The sequence below is a fragment of the Balaenoptera acutorostrata genome, chromosome 20 (genome assembly GCF_949987535.1).
Source record: "Balaenoptera acutorostrata chromosome 20, mBalAcu1.1, whole genome shotgun sequence".
Lineage (NCBI taxonomy): Eukaryota > Metazoa > Chordata > Mammalia > Artiodactyla > Balaenopteridae > Balaenoptera > Balaenoptera acutorostrata.
The window spans coordinates 61,793,239-61,820,103 of NC_080083.1; the positions used below are offsets into that span (position 1 = coordinate 61,793,239).

Consider the following 26,865-nt stretch of genomic DNA (forward strand, 5'->3'; position numbering starts at 1 on the left):
GTACCATTTTTCTAGATTCCACATGTAAGCAATATTATATGATATTTGTTTTTCTCTTTCTGACTTACTTCACTGTGTATGACTATCTCTAGGTCCATCCACATCTCTGCAAATGTCACCATTTCATTCCTTTTTATAAATCTCACCATATTTTTAAAAAGCTGATAGAAATATGTAAATGCTTCTATATGAAAATGGAAAGAAACAAAATATGGTTTTCTTCTGTATTTCTTCTATAGTTAACATAACGCATTTGTTTGTTAACATCCCAGTTTAGGTCACAACAAATCATTCTGTGATGGAAGAGTTGACATCAGTCATTGGAATAAATATGAGGACACCCCCTTTCATTTCTAAGGAAGAAACTGTAAATGAATGGTTTATTTTTATGTGTGTAGTTTATTTCTCCCCTTTTGTACACATCATTAAACATTACAAAGGAATGAAAAAAAATTTAAGAGGACAGTGATGGGTCTCCCAGAGTCAGCCTTCTGGTAAGTTACCTGTGTATTACACATTAATACATTGGGAAACTCATTGGGTTATAAAGAAATGAGATGCATTCATGAGTTGTTTTTGCATGCGTTCAATTTAATGACCTCACTTGTTTAAGATTTTATTTCATTTTTAAAATATTTATTTATTTATTTGTTTATTTTGGCTGCACCACGTGGCACGTGGGATCTTAGTTCCCTGACCAGGGATCGAACCCGTGCCCCCTGCAGTGGAGGCGTGGAGTCTTAACCACTGGACCGCCAGGGAAGTCCCTGTATTAGATTTTAATAGCAGTGGAAAATAAGTAAGGATTGTGCTTATGCTTCCCTGAGTTGAAGAGAAAGAAAATGTGATGCGTGTATCAGTTAGCAGCAGAAAGTGTTCCTGATGCAGAACTGTCCAAGGTAGCAGGGTTTGCACTGGCTAGAGATTTTAAAAATTCAGTTAATATTGCATTAGTTACTGGGGAGGCTGTTTGCGTAAATATGCTCTTTACCCCTCTTTCTCTTCAAAGACAAGAAATAGAGATTTTTAAAAATAAGCAATATGCATAAAAAGTGTGGCTTTGACAATTTAACTTACACAAGAACCCCATTACCAGATGCAGGCATCCTAGGTATTAAGGTAAAACTGATCTGTTTCTTTCTTTTGTGTGTGTGTGTGTGTGTGTGTGTATATATATAGATTGATTGTTGTGTTGGGTCTTCATTGCTGCGCGCAGGCTTTCTCTAGTTGCAGCAAGCGGGGGCTACTCTTTGTTGTGGTGCATGGGCTTCTCATTACGGTGGCTTCTCTTGTTGCAGAGCACAGGCTCTAGGCGCGTGGGCTTCAGTAGTTGTAGCGCGTGGGCTCAGTAGTTGTGGCTCGCGGGCTCTAGAGCGCAGGCTCAGTAGTTGTGGCGCACGGGCTTAGTTGCTCCGCGGCATGTGGGATCTTCCCAGACCAGGGCTCGAACCCGTGTCCGCTGCATTGGCAGGCGGATTCTTATCCACTGCACCACCAGGGAAGTCCCGTGATATATTCCTTATAAAATTCTTATATGTTTTACCTTCTTCCACATTCTTCCTGATCAGGCATAAATTTTGCTATAATATATTTAACCCAAAGAATGCAGTACTCCCAAAGAATCATGAGAGTAATTTCTTATATAAAACATTGTGAATAGATCATGAAAATTATTTATAGCAATCCCTTTCCAACTGTACATTTGTCATATGAAATTCTAGTACTTTCAGTTCTATGAATCTTAACAACTGAGAGAATTTGGTTTGAATATACATGAATTAAGATTAGCTCCTATTGGGGCTAATTTTTTTTAAAAGAGGGTGGAATAGGGAAAAAATAAATGGTAAAACAAGGGTTAAAAACAAATTTTTTGCTCCATTTTTCCCTATACTAGTTTTTAAGATAATTAACTGTTTCCCTAAAATCCTTGAAAGAAAGATGAACAAGTTTTAAACATTAGGTTTCAATCCACTGTGATTATTCTTATTGAAACTCCAGTTGTTCCATCTTTGGCCAAAGGGAGCTGCTTCAGGTTGGTTTCTGAGTTTTTTTGTTTGTTTCTTTTGTTTTATTTTGATAGGTTCCTTGCTATTTTGTGTGACAAGATGCCCCAGCTTCTTATAGTTGGAAAATATTTCAAGACCATTGTGTGAATGAAATATTCTTTGCTGTGAGATTGGTCATTGTTTCTAGGCTTCTCAGCAGACAGACAGAGACTAACTGTGTATTCTAAATTTTATATATAGAATAACACACACACATTAAAGATGTCTTATGAATTCACACTGACACAATTCAAACATAGTACTATAGGGTTGTTACTTCACCGCCTCCATATTAGAAATGTGCATTAATTTTGTATCCTGCTACTTTACCAAATTCATTGATTAGCTCTAGTAGTTTTCTGGTGGCATCTTTAGGATTTTCTATGTATAGTATCATGTCATCTGCAAACAGTTAACCTTGGCTTTAAAGGCAATCATACTAAATCAACTTGAGATGAAAATGTGCTACTTTTTGACTGTGTGTAGTTATTTCACAATTCCAAAGGGAATTTGTATTTTTTAGTATGAAGTATAAGATATATCACATTTCCAAACTTTTTTTTTTAATTTTTTTATTTTTTATTTATTTATTATTTTTATTTTTTTGGCTGTGTTGGGTCTTCGTTTCTGTGCGAGGGCTTTCTCCAGTTGCGGCGAGTGGGGGCCACTCTTCATCGCGGTGCGCGGGCCTCTCACTATCGCGGCCTCTCTTGTTGCGGAGCACAGGCTCCAGACGCTCAGGCTCAGTAGTTGTGGCTCACGGGCCCAGTTGCTCCGCGGCATGTGGGATCTTCCCAGACCAGGGCCCGAACCCGTGTCCCCTGCATTGGCAGGCAGATTCTCAACCACTGCGCCACCAGGGAAGCCCCACATTTCCAAACTTTAACTATGCTTTTGTAAATTGGGTTTTAAAAACTTATGATATAGTCATTTTAATCTACCTGCGCCAAAGGGTAAATCAGTTTTACAAACAGGTCAGACTTTTCCTATTAAGCCAATGGCCATACCTTCCCATATTGGACATTAGATTCTTTGCAGGATGCTATTTTCTGGTCACAGAGACACTATTTTCTTTGGGACAGAATTAGTGTCTTAGTTGTCCTGTGGCCTGCTTCCTAAACCCAGGCTAGAAAATTACTGAAGGTCGGATTCACTATATAAAATAACATAGACTAAAAAAAAGTAGCTGCTGCTACAGCTACTGTTTCTAAAATTTACTAAAAATTGATATTTTCATGGAAACAAAATACCTTTTCTGCCCAAGATTTCAACCTCTTCTGTATCCCTTCTGTTTCTTTATCAGCAAAAAGCTCAGTCTCAGTTATGCATTTCAGGCCTCTCTCCTTCAGTGTACTGGTGTGGACAGGCTCTGGGAGACATTCCATTTTATTTCGGGATTCTTCTTTTGATACGTTTAATTTACTGCTTCATGTTTTCTGAATTCACAGTTTCATTAGGACTCATGTTTGCTCTGGTAAGTGATAATTTTCCCTCCAGGCCAAATATAATAATAAAAGTTCATTTTCATTAACATTTTGTCCTTAACACAAGGCATATGCAAGAAAATTGCCTTTGACAGCTTTATGACATGATTCTCTCCTTGCCCCGCCCCATACATGACCCACTGTCTCTAATCTTGCTGTTAATCCTATTGTTTTCAGGTGGTTTGCATAGCTGGCTGTGCAGCTTGTCTTATGCTCCTCACATATGTGATTTCATTTCTCTTTCCCACGGGGAGAAAAAATAATGGCTTTTGGTCTCTTGGCTTTCTTATTTTAAGTATCTGGGTGTGTACACAAATGCATACTTATATTAAATTTTCTTAAAGTTCCTTCCTAAAAATGCAAAGTTAAGTGTAAATACTTTACCTAGAAAAGAATGGAACTACTTCTTTTGCACTTCTGTTATTGTTGGACTGTGTTCATGGTTTCAGGTTTTTGTTCATTTTCTTTTTCCTATTTTCCATCTGTTCTTTGAGGTTTCTGTTTTACACTTCTGTTTCTTTGGAAAGAGGCAAAATACCTGTAGGAATCCTGACATGTCCTAGCTGAAAGACTAGATCGTTTGGATCAATTCCCTCATTTTTACAGAGTGGGAAAAACTTAAAAGGATTAGACCTGAGCCCAAGCTTCTCAACTCAGTGAGGTTTCCTCCTGAATAATTCTCTTTATTTAAAAAAAATCGTGATAGGTGGCCACATTGACTAATAACATAAGCAAACAAATAAACATGGAAACGTTTTATTAAGAAATAAATTATTTATTACTTTAGGCACAGTCTGCTGTATCCCCTTCTCCAAGCTTTGTTGACATCTTGAGCAGATTACCACAGCTTTCTGACCATTTCGGATGTTAAACTAGTCTCGTTTTGTTACTTAAGATTTGCTTTAAGCACTAAAAAAAGTCCAGTCAAGTCCAAAACGTAACTTTAATCTCATAAACAATGAAACTCTCTCTCTCCAGCTCCACTTCAGGCATGGCCTTAGTTTGAGCACGAACGGTGAGAAGGGGAGCAAGTTCTACCCTTTTACTCTTTCTTCTGGACTTTCCTTTCTCCTGTATGTTATGGGGACAGGTTGGAGGGATTAGGGTCAAGAGACCAAGGTCTTACTTCTTTAAGGCTATTAGAGTCACACTGGCTGGTCATTGTGGGTACTATTCGAAGGTTGGATTTAGTGTGGATAGAAATGTCACAGATACAACCCGTTGGAGAATTGAGTATGGCAGTAGACATCCTAAAGGCTATTAAGCTGCTTCTTACCTTCTAAGCCTCATCCCTGTATTCCCAATCGTATCATTTTGAGCCAATGTTATTGGCAGTTGTGATACAATGGTTAAATGTCACAAGGTAATGTCTCCTTCACCATTGGAATTAGTCCTTGACCTAATTGGGTTTTTTTTTCCTCATACATCCCAATATAAAGGTAGAATTGTCAGTTTCACCCTTTAATTAATTTTGCTTTATATATTTTGAGACTGTGTTATTGGGTGTGTTTAAGTCTGGAAACTTTACATAGTGATCCTATTTATTCTAATAATGGCTTTATGACCAAAAGCCATTCAGCTGTGTCTAAATTATCTTTAATCTTTGGCTGATTTTAAAAACCTTGATTTTGTTTTCCAAAGCTCTATTTGGTTCTGTTTCAAATATGCCGACCTGTTCCTCACAGCCTTTTGTTACTAGCTTGTGTTCTTTAATTCCACATTTAATTTACTTATACATTTAATTGAAAATAATATTTGTTATTTGACAATTCTAATATCTAAAGTCTTCAAATAGTTTTAATCTGTTGTTTTTCCCCTTCCTGATTCACAGTTACTGTGGATTGTTACCTTATATGTTTGATAATTTTTTTAAACATCTTTATTGGAGTATAATTGCTTTACAATGGTGTGTTAGTTTCTGCTTTATAACAAAGTGAATCAGTTATACATATACATATGTTCCCATATCTCTTCCCTTTTGCGTCTCCCTCCCTCCCACCCTCCCTATCCCACCCCTCTAGGTGGTCACAAAGCACCGAGCTGATCTCCCTGTGCTATGCGGTTGCTTCCCACTAGCTATCTATTTTACATTTGGTAGTGTATATATGTTCATGCCACTCTCTCACTTTGTCACAGCTTACCCTTCCCCCTCCCCGTGTCCTCAAGTCCATTCTCTAGTAGGTCTGTGTCTTTATTCCCGTCTTACCACTAGGTTCTTCATGACCTTTTTTTTTTTTCCCCTTAGATTCCGTATATATGTGTTAGCATACTGTATTTGTTTTTCTCTTTCTGACTTACTTCACTCTGTATGACAGACTCTAGGTCCATCCACCTCACTACAAATAACTCAATTTCATTCCTTTTTATGGCTGAGTAATATTCCATTGTATATATGTGCCACATCTTCTTTATCCATTCATCTGTCGATGGACACTTAGGTTGCTTCCATGTCCTGGCTATTTCAGAGCTGCAATGAACATTTTGGTACATGACTCTTTTTGAATTATGGTTTTCTCAGGGTATATGCCCAATACTGGGATTGCTGGGTTGTATGGTAGCTCTATTTTTAGTTTTTTAAGGAACCTCCATACTGTTCTCCATAGTGGCTGTATCAATTTACGTTCCCACCAACAGTGCAAGAGGGTTCCCTTTTCTCCACACCCTCTCCAGCATTTATTGTTTCTAGATTTTTTGATGATGGCCATTCTGACCAGTGTGAGATGATATCTCATTGTAGTTTTGATTTGCATTTCTCTAATGATTAATGATGTTGAGCATTCTTTCACGTGTTTGTGGTGTTTGTATATTGAATGTGTGTTCTTCCTATTCTGTCAATATATGCAAAGACGTTCCATATGTCGTCATTTTTTACTGACCATTAATAAATGCTAAAGTTATACAGTTGTTTGATTGGGACAGATATTCGTTAAAATGTAAAACTCTGGCTAACACAACAGACAAACTCCTTGCTGTTCATGATTGTGTGATTTCCATTATTCTATCTTCCAGATCATTGATTCTTTCTCTGTGTCATTTAGTTGGCTATTCATTGCTTCTAGATTGCTTTTTGTCTCAGAAATTGAATTATCTATTTTTTGATTGCGTCATCCTTATAGTTTGTAGTTCCTGGTTACAGAGGTTTCTGTTTCTATAGAGAATCTTTCTTAATCCAGTTAGCATTTTTATTACCACCTTCTCGAACCCAGGGTCTGGCAGACTGGGGAGCTCCGTTTCATCATGTGTTCTTTCAGGCGACTTCTCTTGCTCTTTTGATTGGGAGTAGCTCCTCCGCCTTCCTGTGTCTCTATGAATTTAGAGGAGACCCTGGCCTGTTGGGGTCCTGAAGGGCTGTTTCGCCGTGGGAGCGTCCCCGTGTAGGCCGCGTGCCCGGCGCCTCTAGTGCGAGGGCTGTTTTCGCTTCGGACACGAGCCACGTCTTCCTGGGGTGTCGGGGCCTCTGCCACCGTCGCGCGGGCTGTGCTTGGAGTCGGGCGCTCTGCCGGTGCAGGACGTGAGGCGGGACCTCCTCTCTGCTCGGCGGCTCTTGCCCCGCTGCCCGGGGAGGGGTCTGTCCGCGGCCGCGGCGGCTGCAGGCCTGAGGGTGGGCTCAGGCGGGCCCCGCTCCCCTTCGGCGCGCCCCCTGCCCCGGAGCCGGGCCCGCCGCGGCCGGTGAGGCTCCCGCGCTCGCGGAGGGCTGAGGGGCCGCGGCGCTGCTCGGAGGCGGCCCGAGGCTGCGTCCTCCCCCCGCACCCCGCACCCCGCACCCCGGTCCGGGGCCAGGCTGGGCCGTGGAGCGGCTGGGCCCGGGGCGTCCCTGGGCTGCGGCTGCCGGGTCCGCGCCTGCCCGCCGGAGTGCGCGCTGCTGCGCCGCCCGGGCGCCCGGCTGGCTGTGCGCCGGCAGCCGCGGGGCGGGCCGAGGGCCCGGCTGGCCGAGCTGGGGTGTGGAGCGCCGGGGGCCGCGGGACTGAGGGCGGCGGGGAGGCGGCGGCTGGCGGCGGGAAGCTCCCTCGGCCCCGGTGTGCGCGGGCCCGCCCTGTGGAGCGGAGTCAGGCGTCCCCGCGCCTCCGTCCGTGCCTGCGGTTCCCCCAGCAGCCGAGGGGCCTGTCTCCTCTGCGGAGGACCCCCGCCTGGGCCTTGCCCCGCTCGCCCCCCCGGGCCCCGGGCCCCGGGCCCCGGTGCGAAGCTTCTCCGCATACCTCGCCCTCCGGGGCGGAGGTGCCGACCCTACGCCTGCCCTCGGTCCCGCTCCGCTCTGTGGACGTCCTCCCTGCAGCTCTGGTTGTACGCGAGCTCCTCTTCCGGTTTCCAGGTGGTTTTCCGTGAGAGTCGCTCCCCAGGTAGATGCGCTTGTGATGCGTGTGTGCGGCAGGGCAGCTCCGCATGCTCATGCTCTGCCGCTGTGAACTCTCACGTTTTCTTCGTGAGTCTGGCTAGAGAGTTCTCAATTTCATCTGTCTGTTCTAAGAACCAGCTCTTACTCTCACTGATCTTTTTCTATTTTTAGCAGTCTCTATTTCATTTATGTCTACTCTGATCTTTATCATTTGTCTCCTTCTACTAATTTTGGGTTTTGTTTGTGCTTTCTGTGGCTCCTTTTGGTGTACGACTAAGTTTTTTATTTGAGAGTTTTCTTGTTCCCTTAGGTAAGCTTGTATCCCTATCACCTTACCTCCTAGAACTGGTTTTGCTGTGTCCCATATATTTTGGATCGTTGTGTTCTTGTTTTCGTTATTTTGATTTTCTCCAGGTATTTTTTCATCTTCTCTTTGATTTCTTCAGTGACCCATTGGTTGTTTAGTAGCATTTTGTTTAGCTTCCACGTGTTTGTGCTTTTCGCAGTTTTATTCTCATAGTTGATTTCTAGTCTCATAGAGTTGTGGCTGGAAAAGATGCTTGATACGATTTTCTTAAATTTACCAAGGTTTGTTTTTTGGCCTGACATGAGCTCTATTCTGAGAATGTTTCATGTGCACTTGAAAAGAATGTATTCTGCTGCTTTGGGATGGGATTTTTTTACACATATCTATTAAGTCCCTCTGGTCTAATATGTCATTTAAGACCAGTGTTTGCTTATTGCTTTTTTGCCTGGATGATCTGTCCATTGATATAAGTGTGACATTAAATTCCCCTACTATTATTTTTATTTTTTTAAAAATTAATTACTTTATTTATTTTTGGCTGCGTTGGGTCTTTGTTGCTGCGCACGGGCTTTCCCTAGTTGCAGCGAGCGGGGGCCACTCTTTGTTGTGGTGTGCAGGCTTCTCATTGCGGTGGCTTCTCTTGTTGCAGAGCACGGGCTCTAGGCATGCGAGCTTCAGTAGTTGTAGCACTCGGGCTCAGTAGTTGTGGCTCGTGAGCTCTAGAACTCAGGCTCAGTAGTTGTGGTGCACAGGCTTAGTTGCTCCACAGCATGTGGGATCTGCCCGGACCAGGGCTCGAACCTGTGTCCCCTGCATTGGCAGGCGGATTCTTAACCACTGTGCCACCAGGGAAGCCCCCCCCCCACTATTATTGTATTACTGTCAATTTCTCCTTTTATGTCTGTTAATATTTACTTTATGTATTGAGGTGCTCCTATGTTGGGTGCATATGTATTTACAATTGTCATATCTTCTTATTGGATCAGTCCATTTATCATGATGTAATGTCCTTCTTTGTCTCCTATTACCGTCTTTGTTTTAAAGTCTATTTTGTCTGGTATAAGTAATGCTGCCCCAGCTTTCTTTTCATTTCCATTTGCATGGAATACCTTTTTCCATCCCCTTACTTACAGTCTGTGTGTGTCTTTAGATCTGAAGTGAGTCTCTTATAGGCAGCACATATATGGGTTGGTTTGAATAAACATCTCCATGTGAGAAGTATTTTATAAGATTTGTATCATATTTATAAGAAAATGATAAAATCTTCTATGGCAGAAGGCATATATTACCCATGGAGTTTGAGTCCCATAACGACGCTAATTCTATTTTTTTCTTTGCCTTTAGCCATACCTTCAGAGTATCAGTTTCCTTTCTGTTATAAGGTGTCTGGAAATGAAGTATGGAAAAGAAACAATGAGGAAAGATCCAGTTTTCAGGTTGGGAGAACATTAACATCTGAATATAATTTAAATATTTAATGTTTACAGCAGTATATTTAACACCATTTTATTAGGATGGATTTACTATCCAGCTCTTGGCTCAGCCCATTGGACAGTGTTATTCTGAAAAAACAAAACAAAAATAAAAACAAAAAAATGAGGATTACACTGAATGCAGTGAAACATAGTTTCTAAGTCTTGGATCTTACTGGTTTTAGGCAAGTTGCGTATTTATCTTGTGAACTGTATATGCGGTGGTTAAGCATCAAAGCTTGTTTTTCTCCTGCTTGTGGCAAGTATAGGTCTCTGAGTAGAAGACACAATAATGAAAAATGAGTTTGTTGTGAAATGTTTTGGAAAGACAAGAGAAGCCAGTTATGGTGATCATTTATGATGTAGTGTGATGATGATCTGGATGGAAACAGACTAAAAAGACTGATAAGTCTGTATTTGAGAGAATTTAGAGAGCTGGTTGACCAATGGGATAAAAGGTTTTAAAGAGAATAAATGGTCAAAGAGTATTTCATGGGACTTGGCTACTTGAGTGGGTTATTACTGCCAAGGGGAATCTTGTAGGCAATAAATTAATCATTTGTATTCTCTTAAAACAATAACGATGTAATAATTGAAGCAACATTCTCTTGGTAGTTGCTGTACAGACAGAATTTCATTTTAATGTTATTTGATTTTCTCTGTAGAATCTCTCCAAGAAGAAGCGAAAATTATCCAAATCCAGAAGAGCCAGAAGAAGAAGATGAAGATGTGCAAACTGAACGAGTGAAAACTGTAAGTGGACTCACTACTTCCAGCTTGCATGAGGTGAAAACAAGTGACTCAACCCCTGATGAAGTAATGGGATAGTTAGCTTGTCCTGTAGAGTGGATAAACTGTTGGTTTTTAGTGTGAAAATTTGCTTTTGTTTCTGTAATACTTCCATGTGTAGGTCATATTCAAATAATTATCTTTTGGAGTACATATCCTGTCATCACTCTTTTAATTTTCTCTTCTTCCATTACTTTGTGGGTTTTAATCCTCATTCATCAGTACAATTCAAGAATTCTGATTTTTTTAAATCAACTTTTAACAAAATCCCACATCTTTTTCAAGAGTTTCAATTTCATTTTGCAATATATTGAAATTGTAATGTCAACAACTCTAAATAGTATATGAAAAAGAACAAGTGAATTTACACTGTATGAAAATCAATAAGAAATGGGCTAGACATGGAATTAATGTAAAAGGAAAGGTTAGCATAACAAAAAGGGAATATATTTGATTAGGAATTACTTTTAGAAGGAGTTGACAAAGAAGTTCTCGTTCGTAAACATACACTTGTGTTTTTATTTGAAAAAAGAGGCTGAATTACTATTAGCACAAAATCTGGTTAAATTCATAGCCTAGGAAATGAAAGGTAAAACATGAGTGCACAAAATATGTGACATTTAACAGGAAAATCATGCTTTCTCATGTTTTTCAGAAACCAGTAATAATGGCAAGCTGTTTACACAAGGAATATAAAGAGAAAAAGAAAAGTTGCTTTTCAACAAGAAAGAAGAAAAGAGCCGTTTGGAATGTTTCCTTCTGTGTTGACAAAGGTTTAGATAACGTTTCCTCTATTAGAATGTTCTTTATTCTCTTTATTTAGGACTATGAAGGAAATAATTTTCCATTCTTTGAGTCTGTTCATATATCTTGGTTAACATGTGATTAGAAAACCACTTGACATGTCAGCAGAGAAACGTTTTTACTTCCAAATCCTGTCTCAAATCAAATGGCAAGAAAACCAACCGATTTTGGATCCAGACAGACCAAATTCTTCTGGTGTAAATCCAAAGTCTTTCCATTAATGTTGTAATTTAGAAAATGACGAAGGTGCAGTTTGAAATGTTATTTTGTTTCAAAACGTTCCTGAGCTAAGTGATTTTAGGTTAGTTGACCTCTACAGTACAAATAGTGATGGGGAACCTTTCCCCACGTGAAGCGTTGGGCTTGCTGGCACACAGTGGAGCTGGGAAAAGTACATCTATTGAAATGATAACTGGAGACACAAAGCCAACCGCGGGAGTGGTACGTGGCATGGGAGGGGGCCAAGCTCATGGCCAGGGGAGATGTCCTCTTAGATATCAGTGTTCCTATCAGTCAATCAAATGATTTTCTTTCGCTGAAGTATAGTTGATGTACAATGTTGTGCCGGTCTCTGCTGTACAGCAGTGACTCAGTTTTACACATACAGGCGTTCTTTTTTAAATATTCTTCTCCATTATGGTTTGTCCCAGGAGATTGGATATAGTTCCCTGTGCTCTCCAGTAGGACCTTGTTGTTTATCCATCCTAAATGTAATAGTTTGCATCTACCAACCCCAAACTCCCAGCCCACCCTGCTCCATGCCCCGCTCCCCCTTGGCATCTACATGTCTGTTCTCTGTGTCTATGAGTCTGTTTCTATTTTGTAGATAAGTTCATTTGTAGCCTTTTTGTAGATTCCACATATAAGCAGTATCATACGATATTTGTCTTTCTCTGTCTGACTGCACTCAGTATGAGAATCTCTAGGTCCATCCATGTTGCTGCAGATAGCATTATTTCGTTCTTTTTATGGCTGAGTAATATTCCTTTGTATAAATATACCACACCTTCTTTATCCCTTCATCTGTCAATGGACATTTAGGCTGCTTCCATGTCCTGGCTATTGTAAATAGTGCTGCAGTGAACACTGGGATACATGTATCTTTTTGAATTAGAGTTTTCTCCAGATATACGCCCAGGAGTGGGATTGCTGGATCATGTGGTAGTTCTATTTTTAGTTTTCTGAGGAACCTCCAAACTGTTTTCCACAGTGGCTGCACCAACTTGCATCCCCACAAACAGTGCAGGAGGGTTCCCTTTTCTCCACACCCTCTCCAGCATCAAATGATTTTTTTTTTAATAAGAAGAATAAACAGATGAAAGAATTTATAAAATATCTTTTGCATGCTCAAAAAAGATTGCAGCTGAATGGCCATTTTTATCTCCTTTAGAAGGAAGAGGAGGATTGGAGTGAAAGCCAGATGTGAATCTGGCATTCAGTGTTCGACATAGGTGGTTTTCAATGGCAGCAGAACACCTCGGAAGCAACAGGAAGATGATGTCGTCAGGTGTTCGGGGTGCTGTCCCCAGGAGAACTCCTTGTGGCCCCACCTTACGGTCAAAGAACACCGGGAGTTGTATTCGGCAGTGAAAGGACTGGGCGAGAGGATGCTGCTCTTAGCATTTCAAGGCGCAGAGCGGAGCCTCCTTCACGCTATTTGTAGCTGGAGGAAGGGAGGGTATAGCACTCGCTCATTAAATGTGGAAAGGAGCTGATGAACAATGTCTTTACTTTTCATGCAAATAAAGTGGTTGAAAATCTGAATAAGAACCAAATCATAAGATTTATTATTTGGGACAATGTGAATGGGGCTTAGTGTACTCTTTCAGATTGAAAATGCTAGGGTTACGTACAGTGTTTTAGGTAGGGACGCATCAGTGTTTCCTGCAGGTTGGTGGACGCACTGAAGCGGCAGGGCTAGCTGAAGCTCCCCGCAAGGCCTTTCCGAGGGAGTGAAGACAAAGATAGGGCGGGGCTCGGGGTCCTCCACGCACCCCCAGGTCGGTGCCAGACGCGGTTCCTCTCGTTGCAGCTGCGCTTCGCGCTGAGCGTCCTGGGGAGCCCAGCGGTGGTGCTTCAGGACGAGCCATCCACAGGGAAGGACCCCGAGGGGCCGCTGCACGTGTGGTGAAGTGTCCAAGTCAATAGCGTAAGTCTACAGTGATGGCTCCTTTAGTGTTTACTCTTGCTCTGTTAACCTCTGAGGCCCACGCTCTCTATTACTCGATTCAGTGAAAGTTGATACCGTATTCAGAATTCCTCAGGGGAGGAAAAGTAGACATTTCAAGAATCACACGGACTCTTGAATGTATTCGATTGAATTTTCTTTCTCTTGCTGCGCTTCCCCCTGCCTCTTTCTTCTTCTGCTTTACTTTTCAGTTATTGAAAATCCTACAATGTGGTGTTTCTCTGTACTTCAACTTTTTTTTTTTTAACAAACACTATTTTACTCAATTTTCAGGCGTCTACTTTTCATTCCGTGAAGCCTATTGATGTGGTGATATAATTATGTAATGTGGTACAATTTTTCTTCTTTCTCTCTAGAGCAAAGGTTTCTTTTTTCTTGTAACCAAATCGAACATTTTCTGTTTAGGCTTCATTTTCATTCCCATTCATCTATTTTTCCCAAACTACTTTCAAACAATCCCTTACTTCATCTTCAGGCTGGTGATTCAGGCCATTGTTAAAAACACCGAGAGGGGGACGCCCTCCTGACCACCCACTACACGGCCGAGGCCGCGGCCGTGTGGGACTGCGTGGCCGTCATGGTATCCGGAGGGCTGAGGTGGGTGCCCGTGCAGAGCCAGCGCTCGACCCCCAAGTTCCCGCAGAGAGTGTCTGTTCGCTGTGAACAGTTGGTGCTTCTTAGCTCCTTCATCTGTGATCAGACACCTTCCTCTGCATCTGCGATTGAGGGAGAAATGAAGAGACACATATTTTTTTCTTTCAGCTCTTCTTTCTCTTCCCTGGACTAATTGCATTGGTTCCATTCAACATCTGAAAAGCAAGTTTGGTAAAGATTATTTACTAGAAGTAAAAGTAAAGGAACTCACCCAGGTGGGGCCTCTCCACACAGAGATTCTGAAGCTTTTTCCACAGGCTGCTCGGCAGGAAAGGAGAGGGATGCTTTTGGCTTGGGTGGCAGGTATAAGGACCTTCCAGCACGCATGGCTTAGTCTTACACTGGTCCGGACAGGAAGAAAGCCTCAGCTGCTTGTTTATTACGAAAAAGTTGTTTGGGGGTCACTAGGAAGCACAGAAGAAAGACAGCAATTGAAAAGTTATTTTCAGTGAGTGTTTCATACTGAGAATAGGTGAATGGAGTATGTGTGTGTGTGTGTGTGTGTGTGTAAATGGTGGAATGACAGAGTTAGGAAGTACAAACAAATATAACCATCAATTTAATGGTGTTTTAAATAGACAATGAAAATTCTGTATCAGCCTATAGCATTTTATCAAATATAAAATTGCACCAAGAGTTCAAACAGCCTCGCGTGCTTCAGAAAGATTGACTCTATCCTAAATTAATTGATTATAAATCATTTGATCCTCCCAATGGTTCCTTTAAAGTTGTATGAGGTCAGCTATGAGTTACAAGTAAGGATAACCAAATCCACGTGAATAGCAGAATAAGGTTGAATTTAATTGAAAGATGTACAGTTTTCTTATATACTACTTCTACTCATTTTTGAAAACAATATTTATCGAGCACCTACCATGTGCTGGAGACTGTGTATAGAGTAGTCAGTAAATAGACAAGGTTCTTATGGTGCTTGCTTTCTTTTTGAGGCAAGGGTGTTAAGCAAATGAAGATGCAAATGAGGAAATGACATTAAGGTAGGACTTTAAGACTGAGCAGGGTTTGGCCAGTCGAAGAATGGGGATAAGAGTCACTCTTTTGAGAAAACGTCACGTGTAAAGAATCTAAGTCAAGAATGAGCGCTACGTGCGTAGGATGGAAAGAAAGCTTATATCCATGATGTATAAAGCGATATCCAAATGGAGATGCCAATATACAAAGATGTAGACCTATCACTCAGAAGAGAAGGGAAAGGTCATTGAGAGATCAGGTCTGTCAATAAACAAAGTGGGGCATTTTTAACATACAGGTATAAGCCCATTCAGCTAGGAGAATGGATAAGGTCAAGAAGAGATGGAAAGGGGAGAGGGTCTCGCATGGACCCCAGGAACTCTCAGTATTGAGAGTGGATTGAGGGGGAAACTGCCACCACCTCAGCAGCAGCCATAAGAACAAATACCAAAGTGTGCAAAGCATGCCTGGAACAGCCCTGAACAAGAGAATTTCTGTGATGATGGAAATGTCCTGTATCTGTGCTGTCCAGTGTGGCAGCCAATACCCACATGTGGCTACTGAGCACTTCAGATTTTAAATTTTATTTATTTTAGCTAGTTTAGATGTAAGTAGCCATGTGTAGCTAGTAGCTAACATATTAACAGAGCTGGTCTAGAGAGTTAGAAGGAAAATTATGAAAGAAGCTCTGAGAGAGAGAGAGACGAAGAGAGAGAGTTTTAAGGAGGGTGTGTACAATTTTATTTAATTCTTTTGAGAAGTCTAAAAAATAAGGACCAAAGAATGTTCATTGAATTGTGCAACATGGAGATCCTGGATGAGCTTATTTGGAGTGGGGAGGGCTAGAGGTCAAGAAAGAATTTTTTTAATGGGAGAGAGTTCAACAGGTTTTAATTCTTGTATAAGAAATTGAAAATTAAATGCAGAGAAAATAATTTGATAAAAAGATCCCAGGGAGCACAGAAAGATTGGCTTTTGAGAGTAAGAACTATAACACAAAAAAAAGATACCACAGGCTGAGTAAGAAAGATTATCAGAGCTATTTTTAAGAATTTATCTTGAACATTAAATTTGGGACAACCAGATTTTTGTTGTAATCAAATTTTTATGGCTAAAGACAAATATTTTGGCTCAGATTCATGCTTTATCAGATTTAAACTATTTACCTTTTTATTTAAAGGAAACTTTTTTATTTATTTGGCTGTGCTGGGTCTTAGTTGCAGCATGCAGGATCTTCATATTGACATTCGGGATCTTCAGTTGCAGCATGCGAACTCTTAGTTGCAGCATGTGGGATCTAGTTCCCTGACCGGGGATCGAACTTGGGCCCCCTGCATCGGGAGCGTGGAGTCTTAGCCACTGGACCACCAGGGAAGTCCCTAAAGGAAACTTTTTGAAAAATTCTTTGGTTATTTTCACTGTCAAGTTCTTTCCAATGTTGTAACATTAAAGCACAGTAACCCTCACTCTCTCCTCCTCCCAGGTATTCCTCCGTGATGGCATATAAATTACCTGTGGAGAATGTTCACCCTCTATCTCAGGCCTTTTCCAAATTAGAGGCAGGTAAGTTTAGACATATTAAGACTTCACGTATGGTGCCTATTTTCACATGGAATACATATTAGATAACTTCAAGTAGAAAAATTATATCATCAGTCAAACCTTGGAAAATTTCCACTGGAATAGTCTTAAAAATTTTGAAGGGACTGTATTGGTGCCCCTTGACTTGGCTTTCCTCTAACTGATTTTCCCTCTGCTAATGAGGAAACCCAGCAGCAAATAAGTCAGAATATTCTGTCCTGCTTCCACTGCATACTGTTGGAGCATAATTATCAGCGTGATAGCCCAAAGAACACCAAGGTGAGCTTCTGGCATCTCCATGTTTGTCAAAGTCAGAGGCTCAAGGAGCAAGACTGTGGACCATGGCCTCAATCTGTCAGTACTCTCTTTTACCCCATTGATCCATGTGTTTATATGAGTGCTGGAACTGCATGGAAAATACAGAGGGACGAGAAGTCAGGATTGACGAGGGGCTTCTGAACTAGTTCCAGAGGCATTGACTAGAGCGCACACTAGATACTTATGAGGTCTTGACATGTAAGAAGCATGGGATTCATTAAATGGGGACCAGCGTGGAGTATATACTCCGTGGTTTTATAAATGTAGACTAAAGCAATACCCAACAATTGATCTGGAGTCCAGAACATACACGTGCAGAGAATCAAAAGGCTAAATACTGAAATATAGGACACAAGGTCCTCCTTAACGAGAAAGTTTACAGGTCATTTATACATGAATGCATTGCTATCTTTTGATTATCCGTATCAGCACTCTAATTTATCCTTCAAGAAAATTTAATTACTTGGCCTATATCTTAAAGTACCTCATGGATTTGAAGTTGCTGTTTATGTTGCCTACTTTGAGAATACTTTTGGTGAAAAATTTGTGAGCCACTAATGTCAGTCCCATTAAATGCAGTGAAACGGACCTTTGACCTGGAAGAATACAGCCTCTCTTAGGCTACTTTGGAACAGGTGAGTTTTTAAACCAGAGAGCATCAATCCAGGTAAACTTTGTGTGAACCTCTGGGTGCATCCATCTTTCGGAGACACCTTGACATTTTCGTTTCCTTATTTATTTTCTCCTGCTTAGGTGTTCTTAGAACTCTCCAAAGAGCAATAGCTGGGAAGTTTTGATGATGAAGTTGACAAAAGAGTTAGATGGAAACTCCTCCTGCAGGAAGAGCCTTAAGACCCTGAATCTCCTAATACTAGATTTTAGGTCTTACTACATTCTTAGTTCCCATAATTCTAGAAAAATCTTTCGTTATTACTGCAATGAACAAAACATTCAGTAGTTTAAACATCCCATAGTGATTAAGGTTTTAAGTGGTTTTTTAAATTTTAGAATGGAGGGAAGAGGCAAAGATAGGAAAAGGTAGCAGACAAAATTAACGTAACCAGACATTATATTAATCACTAATATAGGCCTATTTTGTGCTTAACATTCATTCCAAAATCACATAATGTTAGACAAGTTTTTTTGTTATCATCAGTAAGACTGACCGCCGAGCACATTTTACAAATAAAACACTGTAGGCTTTTTTAAACCTCAACTTTAAGTATGTCATCTTTTTAAAGCATGATTTGCTTAAAGACCAACTTAATGTGACATGGACTGTCACAGAATATCTAATGAGCTGATAGATGAAATTACACAGTGTAACCTTTAGATACAATTATTCTGTATTCTGATGGTAAAACAAATCTTTGCTAATTTCAGGATATATAGAAATTATACGGATGAAGATAGCAGTAATCTGTAGTAAAACACCACAGTAAATATTTTGGCTGACCTATATTCAACGTGCTTTTTGTGAGTACTTTTTCAAAGTTGACATCAGTGAGCCTAGTAGTTTTTTACATTTTTTCACTTAATAGTTCATGAACATTTCCCTTGTCATTACAGCCCTTTTGTGTTCTGTAACGGCTCCGTGGCATTCCTCTGATGTACTACTGTGGTTTTTGCTTAACCTTTTTACTGTTGCCTGACACTTGGTTACATGCACATTTATCTCTTATAAACAAAGCGGTGATGAGCCTCTCCTATGTCTTCTTTGTTATAGTCTTAGGGTAAGTAGCTCGGCTATCAACTATTGGCTCGCTGCTCTATGAAGTTTTGCTAACTTTGTTCTCTGACCCATAGAAAAATTCAGTGTCCATCCTAAGCTTCTCAATCCCCCCAGGAACTTTTCATCTCAGGCTCATTCTTGACTCTGACTTTGCTCATCAGCTGAACTCTTGTTATCTGCTCTGTGGTCAGTTCCTTTACCTCCACCTTGGCATTGATTTAAAGGTAAGACTTGGCCCCTTACCTTGATTCTTACAAATGACTCTTTCCACAGGTATCAGGGAGAGGGTTTGTTTCATAGTTGTGATGGATTATCACCGTCAGTCAAAACGAGGAGCTCAGTGAAAAGTAACACCTTCCACTTGTCTTTTTTAATACTTTATTATTTATTTATTTGTTTGTTTGTTTTTGGCTGTGTTGGGTCTTTGCTGCTGTGCGCGGGCTTTCTCTGGTTGTGGCGAGCAGGGGCTACTCTTCGTTGAGGTGCCGGCTTTTCATTGCGGTGGCTTCTCTTGTTGCAGAGCACGGGCTCTAGGCACACAGGCTTCAGTAGTTGTGGCACATGGGCTCAGTCGTTGTGGCTCACGGGCTCAGTAGTTGTGGCTCGTGGGCTCTAGAGTGCAGGCTCAGTAGTTGTGGCGCACGGGCTTAGTTGCTCCGCGGCATGTGGGATCTTCCCGGACCAGGGCTTGAACCCGTGTCCCCTGCATTGGCAGGCGGATTCTTTTTTTTTTTTTTTAAAGGATTTTCTTATTTATTTATTTATTTATTTATTTATTTATTTATTATTTTTGGCTGTGTTGGGTCTTCGGTTCGTGCGAGGGCTTTCTCCAGTTGCGGCAAGCGGGGGCCACTCTTCATCGCGGTGCGGGGACCGCTCTTCATCGCGGTGCGCGGGCCTTTCTCTATCGCGGCCCCTCCCGTCGCGGGGCACAGGCTCCAGACGCGCAGGCTCAGCAATTGTGGCTCACGGGCCCAGCTGCTCCGTGGCATGTGGGATCTTCCCAGACCAGGGCTCGAACCCGTGTCCCCTGCATTAGCAGGCAGATTCTCAACCACTGCGCCACCAGGGAAGCCCTGGCAGGCGGATTCTTAACCACTCCTCTACCAGGGAAGTCCCAACACTTTCCACGTTAAAAACGCAAGTCCTCCTAATTTGTAAGAATGCTTAAAATGTGCATAAAAATTTGACTTATATTTCAAACCACATATTATTTCATATACATTGTATGTTTTCTCATGGATAGAATATGTCCTTGAAGATACAAAGAGCGAAGACATTGTCCTTAGTAGCCCTTGAAATACGGGACAAAGTCATATACCGAGAACATCAATGAACAGAAATGAAAATAAAACATTTAGCATTTACAATTAACTCCACGTTAACACAGATTAATGTGGATGGGGGCAGAGGTGGGTGGGAGGACACTAGGGGGAGGGTTTGCTTCATACTTGTGATGGATTCTCGTAACTGGTTAAAATGAGGAGCTCAGTGAAAAGAAACACCTTCCACTTTCCGCAAATGTTCTCATTCCATTTCAAACAGGAAATGGCCAAAAAAGGTGCAGCAGGTTTTGTGATTTCTTCTGATGCAGCTATTTGCCAGTGAACACCGTCGGCTGCCGGATAAAAGCACTTCCTTTAACAGATTCCTTTAGCTGCTATGAGTGGGGCACCCTGGACTTTAACTTTGTAAATTTCCCACTGCTGTAGATGAAAAGCACGTAACTCTGCTCGGTTTCTTTCCTTACACCCTTAAAATTGTCGCTTTGCAGCTTTTGCCCGTGGCCACAAAGAAGTCATGGTATGACTACCAAGAAGACACAGTTTTGGAATAGGTAGAGCATTCTCAGTGCTTTCAGCCATTATGTCTGAACTAATGACAAAATCTCCACATTCTTGGTGATTTCATATTTCACAAATCTCTATTCCTGGTAGTATTTTCTGGGCTCCCAGGGTGTCTCCGGTTGCAAGGAATAGACTCACACATGTTAACTCAGGGAAGGAGGGGCTTGTTGTAATCCCAGGCGTATCTAAGAATAAGAACAGGACTGAAAGAGCCAGCTTGAAGGTCCTTGTAGATTCAAGATGCACCAGGAATGTCCATGACCTGGACTTTGTGAAACCTCACTGGTAGCCTCAGCCCAGGCTGTGCTTTGTGACAGGCTTACTTCTTCTCCCAGTTCACTGGCTACAGCACGCATTGCTCAGTACGTCTTTTCTCAGCCTCCTCCTCCGGCTTACTTAAAGTTTTTGTTTACTTCGAGTATTAACTTACCCCATGGCCACCTCTGTCCCTCCCACCTCCTTGCCTCTCTCCGGGCATCTTTAATCTTCCTCTGCATTTCCCAGTTCAAATCCCAGAGAGCCAAAGTTTGTGACTGCCTTTACCTCTATTTGAACTGAGATTTTTACAACGAACAACATAGAGGCTAAACGCGCTGTGGTCTTGGGCCCATGATACAAATGACGGTCAGCCTTCCATTAAGAACAACCCTGGCCTCATCCGTCAGGAGGGCAGGTTCCCATGAAGCAGCTGTGCAGCTGGGAAGCACCATGCTTGTCATATTCAATAAAACCCATGTGGAGTTTAAATCCTACATAGAGTTTTAGCCTTTCTCACAGACCTTCCTCCCATTGCAAATGCATGAAATTCCGGGTAAGATAAGACAAAGCCACGTTAATACCATGAGAGCAAAAAGCTTCAGCTTGTGTTGCAGTGGCCCAGTATTGTGTTGTACCTGGATATCAACCACTAAGCGTGAGGCTGGGATTTGTGTGCCCACGTGAGGAGCCGTGGTTTAGCGTTGAGGACTTAGAACAATGAGTGCTGTATGAAACCAGCTTCTACGAAAGGCTGCCCAGGCTGGGACAGGGGTTATGAGAGGCAGTGCCTACCGCCTGGAGAAGCTGTTCCAGACACCGGCTGTAAAAAAGAAAAGTCTGAGCTATGCTTAAGCAGCAGGGCAAGAATTTATACTATCCATGTGGTCCAGGAATCCCAACTGAAAAAGTCAGCCTATATCATCAGAAAGACAAGAGGTAACAAGTTTTGGCTAGGATGTGGAGAGAAGGGAACACTTGTGCACTGCTGGTGGGAGTGTAAATTGGTGCAGCCACTGTGGAAAACAGTATGGAGGTTGCTTAAAAAGTTAAAAACAGAATAATCATATGATCCGGCAACCCTACTAGGAGATATATATCCAAAGGAACTGAAAACAGGATATTGAAGAGATATCTGCCCTTCCATGTTCACTGCAGCATTATTCACAATAGCCAAGATGTGGAAACCACCTAAGCGTCCTTTGGCAAGTGAATGGATAAAGAAGGTCATGCACACACACACACACATGCACACATACTCACTTACACAGGAATATTTTTCAACCACGAAAAAGCAGGAAATCCTGCCATTTGTGACAACATAGATGGACCTTGAGGGCATTATCCTAAGTGAAATAAGTCAGAGAGAGACAGACAAAAACTGCATGATCTCACTTAAATGTAGAGTCGAAAAAAGCTGAACTCATAGAAACAGAGTAGAGTGGTGGTTTCCAGGGGGTGGGAGAAATGTGGAGATATTGGCCAAAAGGTATACACTTCAAGTTATAGGATGAATAGTTCTGGGGATGTAATATACAGCACAATGATCATAGTTAACAGTACTGTATTATATACTTGAAAGTTGCTAGGAGAGTAGATCCTAAATCTTCTCACCACAGAGAAGAAATGGTTACGTGACGTGGTGGAGGTGTCAGCTAACACACAGTAATCATTTTGCCATATAGAAGTGTATCAGATCAACACTTTGTATACCTTAAACTTACAATGAAGCTGGGAAAAAAGTCAGCCTGAAAGTGATCCGTGGAGCACCTAGGAGGAACAGGAGCTCAGGCAAACAACAAGATCTTTGCAAAATGTGGTTTGTTCCCGACATGGCAGGAGAACCAACTGATGCAGAAGCCACCCTGAAAGGAGTGAGAAGCAGCAGTGAGAATGCCGGGCTGGAAGCAGAGCCGGAAGGCAGTTCCTGATGCCCGAATGCCTGCAACATGCGGGTGTTTGAAGCACAGCAGTGCAGGATGCAGATGGGCCGAATACAGAAGCCAGTGCCTCAGAAGACCTAGCGGGATGGCTCTGGATTGGATTAAAAATACTCACGGTTACAAATAAAACCAATGAACATTTATTGCCCAGAAATTCTCAATGTCTCAATCTATTCGATTTTTAAAAATTGTTGTAAATATACATATAACATGATCTTCTTGAAATAAACTACACACAGGTGTTGTCTGAATAGGGACACTTCTATGAAATATCTAGAATAGGCAAATTCATGGAAGTGGAAAGAACAATAGAGGCTATAATGGGCTGGGGGAGGGGAGAATGGGGAGTTATTGCTTAATAGTCAACAGATTTCCTGTTTTGGATAATGAAAAAGTTTTGGAACCAGATAGCGATGATGGTTGCACAATATTGGGAATGTAATTAATGTCACTGAATTGTACACTTAAAAATAGTTACAATGGCAAATTTAATCCTTTTGATTTTTAAAAATATAATTTAAAATAATTCTGACATAATGCATGATTGCTGTAAAACATCATACAAAGTAAACCGGTCTAAAGTATGAAAATTCTCTTGCTTAGCTAATACATTTTTCTATCCTATACACGCAGGATAATAGCATATCTACTGTTCCGTAATTGTCTTATTTAACAGCATACTGTGAACATCACACCTTACCAGCTGATTATATATCTATGTCATTTTTTGTGATGCTTGTATATTATTTCAGTGTTTGGATGTACCCAAAATTTTTTAGTTGAAAATTGATTGAAAGATATGTAGGTTCTTTCTAAACATCCCTTTTGTAAACAATGCTGCAACTAAGAATGTTGCACGTAGGTCTTTGGCAATTATCTACCTAATCACTTGGAGTACATTCCTAGAATGCCTGGGTCAGAGGTTCTGTACATGCCTAGGCTTTCAACACTGGAATCTCCGAGGAGTTTCCCGGTACATTGCAGCCAGGTCTCTGGCTCTACGTGAAAGTCAGCTCCTCTAAAGCAGGAATCTCCCAAGAAAGGAAGGAGTTAGAGACTGTTGGACATCAGTACAAGTCAAGTGCCCATTTCCAGAGTACCCTTACTCTATTTACTAAAATGAAAAAAACAAAAAACCCCAAAAAAGATGGCAGAAATATACATCTATAATGGGACTACAAAAGGTCCCAGACTCTCATTATAACCCCCAGATAATTTTGTTAGCAACCCAAACGTCATTTACTGAACTAAAAGGAAGATACCAGGAGTCAGCACACACACACTTCTCCAGTGGATGAGCAAGGTGATCAATAAAAAGTGAAGCAGAATTTGAAAGCCCCTATTCTGTTCTCCCTCCTCAGTGGGGGGAGTCCTGGAAGCACGATCAAGCTAAAGGAAAGTCTCATCTAGCACTGAAGAGATGGCAGAGGTTAGTCTGAGGAAGCAAATGTTCGTTCTACCAGGGACCACCGTATTGTTGTATTCTTCCCTCCTCAGAGCCAGCTTGGGGATCACATGGAGTGAAAAAAAAATACTAGGAAGGACTTTGGATACTCAGCTAAAGCCATCCCCAGGCTGTGGTTGCAATTTAAGTGAAGTGCAATTTAATTCTATTTTGAGGAATCTTGTATTTACTCATTTTACAGAGAGAAAGGGAGGGGAAGGCAAAGAGAGGGGTTAGCTTACCAACCTCCGAAAAAAGGAAGAAAGGAAAAACAAAAAGGAAAAATGTTTTTTAAAAAAATAACATTGGCCTTTGCTACTAGACTTTATGAGAGGCGTAAAGGATGACCTCAGATCTGAAACAATTATGCTCCCATATTAATGATAAGATTGGCAATATTTTTTAAAAAAACTATCATTAAGAAACTGTAGCCAAGAACCTACCTTAAAGACTATATGAAATAATATGGAGATGAGATCATTGTAGCAAATGAACTTCTAAATAAATTAGAATTGGAAATTCAGTATGAAAAACTAACAATTCACTCAAGGACCACTATGAATCTCTTGCAGAAGATTATAAAGATGTGGAACATCTCAAAGAAAAGAGTCCTCCCTGTTTGCCTCAAGTAAGAGTAACCTAAAGCTTTATTAGGGACATGATCTTGACACAGAAGAACCAGAATGGAAGAATCTACACTCACAAAGAAGTTCCCCAAAGAACAAAGGAGTACTGTGAATACCATGTTAAAGAATGCCATTGATATCTTCTGCAGTGGTATTCCTTCATATATGAAATCTCGCTTATCCTATTATCAAATTAATGCTGTTAGTAAAGAAATCAACAAGGCAGTAGTTAGTAAATATAAGAGCCTACATCAACCAACAAAGTCTATGAGTTCTGTGGCCAGAAATCTCTATCACAGATTTACTGATAAAGAAAGGATACCAAAGGTCATTATTTTATAGTGGAAGCTGACATACAGGACTTCACAGCTTTGAAAATTGACAAGAGGTTTCATCTGATAGTGAATATTTTATGACACTGAAAGAGGCTATCAGAGATCTGAGGGGGGTAGGGGGGACTTACCTATTATGTTATAACCTAAAGCCCTTGTGAGCTTTTGAACTGATCAGCAATAGAGTTTAGAGCCTGTTCCTATAATTTCCTTTTTTATACAATTTTTAAGATTTTTTTCCTGTTTCTTATAAAAATAAAATACTTTCTGATGAAGCAGATATATTTTAAAATTTACTTCATTTCACCATATATTTAACCACCTACCCTATGAGCCTCTGTGCTAGGCACATGATGCAGCTAGAAATGTTCATGTGTAGTTTTTGTGCTTAGTGGGCAATGCCGCAGACTTCAGTAAGATGAGTACGGTGGTAGTACTGGAAGAAAAAGATCAAAAAGTTAAGGTCAGGGCTTCCCTGGTGGCGCAGTGGTTGAGGGTCTGCCTGCTAATGCAGGGGACACGGGTTCGAGCCCTGGTCTGGGAGGATCCCACATGCCGCGGAGCAACTGGGCCCGTGAGCCACAACTACTGAGGCTGCGCGTCTGGAGCCTGTGCTCCGCAACAAGAGAGGCCGCGGTAGTGAGAGGCCCGCGCACCGCGATGAAGAGTGGCCCCCACTTGCCGCAGCTAGAGGAAGCCCTCGCACAGAAACAAAGACCCAACACAGCCATAAATAAATAAATAAATAAATAAATAAATAAATAATAATTTAAAACGTGCTAATAATTAAAAAAAAAAGTTATGTTAAAAAAAAAAAAGTTAAGGTCAAGGATACCCAGGCACTTTGGAATTAAAGGTCATTAGTGTCTAACTTCCATCAATGACATTTCAGTCCGCAGGCCAGCCCTAGAAGTTGGATCTGGAAGCAGCTTATCCATCTGATTATTCTGCTTTTCCATACGTCATTAGGGAAGAACTTACCTGAAATGCATTCAGTATAAACCAGACTGTAAACTTCAACCTATAAAGAATTGTAATGGAAGTACTAGGTTTCTCTTCTGTGCCTCGGGAGACTGGTCTGTCTACGGTCTATCTGTGCTACATCATTGGCTTGGCAGGGCTTATCCCTGTAGCAGAGAAAAAAAAGTGTCTCACCAGATAACACCACCACGGTGATGACCACGTAGTACATTACGAACGCTGCAAAAAAAAGAGAAAGAAAAAAGAAAAGTAACATTGACCTAATCAGTTGCCAAGAGTGTCCACAACAACTGACCATCATGCTGGGCAATCTAGACCTCTGTGATATGGGCCATTAATGGAAAAAATTATTGCCCAGGTGAGGAGAATTCAACTATAGAAAGATTGAACCTTAGTAGAATAATCAGCAAGGTGCTCTAAAAAAGTAACACAGTTAACTCCAGAAACAGGGAAATTCTTAAAAAGTACTACTATTTAGAATTCTGTATGAGTCACATTTGGAAGTGCTTGCCAAGCTCACAACAATTTTCCCTTTTCTGGGGACAGCTTTATCTCTTTTTGGCAGACTCACGGGGTGGGCCTCTAACAGCTGCACCTACATCATGTGCCTCCAAACTAAGGATAACAACAGATTGGAGCCAGAGCAGTGCCAAACCCAATCGAGCTCGTTTGCGCTTTGTCCCAGAGGTCTGAGTGAGCACTGACGTGCTGGCAGCTGGGGCAGCTCTATAGAGACATCTACAAACCCCTGGTGCTGACAT

General features: G+C 41.4%; 1 protein-coding gene and 1 pseudogene across 1 annotated transcript; both read left to right on the plus strand.

Annotated features, from left to right (window-relative positions):
- The first annotated feature begins 1,041 nt into the window (after window positions 1-1,041).
- On the plus strand, window positions 1,042-17,994 carry LOC103007592 (ATP-binding cassette sub-family A member 10-like). Its single transcript, XM_057535200.1, is given in 17 exon segments — window positions 1,042-1,119; window positions 6,908-7,418; window positions 7,499-7,866; window positions 9,514-9,605; window positions 10,307-10,394; window positions 11,086-11,203; window positions 11,584-11,675; window positions 12,686-12,833; window positions 12,836-12,863; window positions 13,125-13,167; window positions 13,246-13,361; window positions 13,898-13,940; window positions 13,943-14,020; window positions 14,211-14,359; window positions 16,529-16,608; window positions 17,524-17,579; window positions 17,698-17,994. Coding segments are annotated over 17 exon segments (2,187 nt in total). The 3' UTR covers window positions 17,797-17,994.
- Window positions 17,995-24,424: 6,430 nt separating this feature from the next.
- LOC103010702 (spindle and kinetochore-associated protein 1-like) lies at window positions 24,425-25,273 on the plus strand (annotated as a pseudogene).
- The last annotated feature ends 1,592 nt before the right edge of the window (window positions 25,274-26,865 follow it).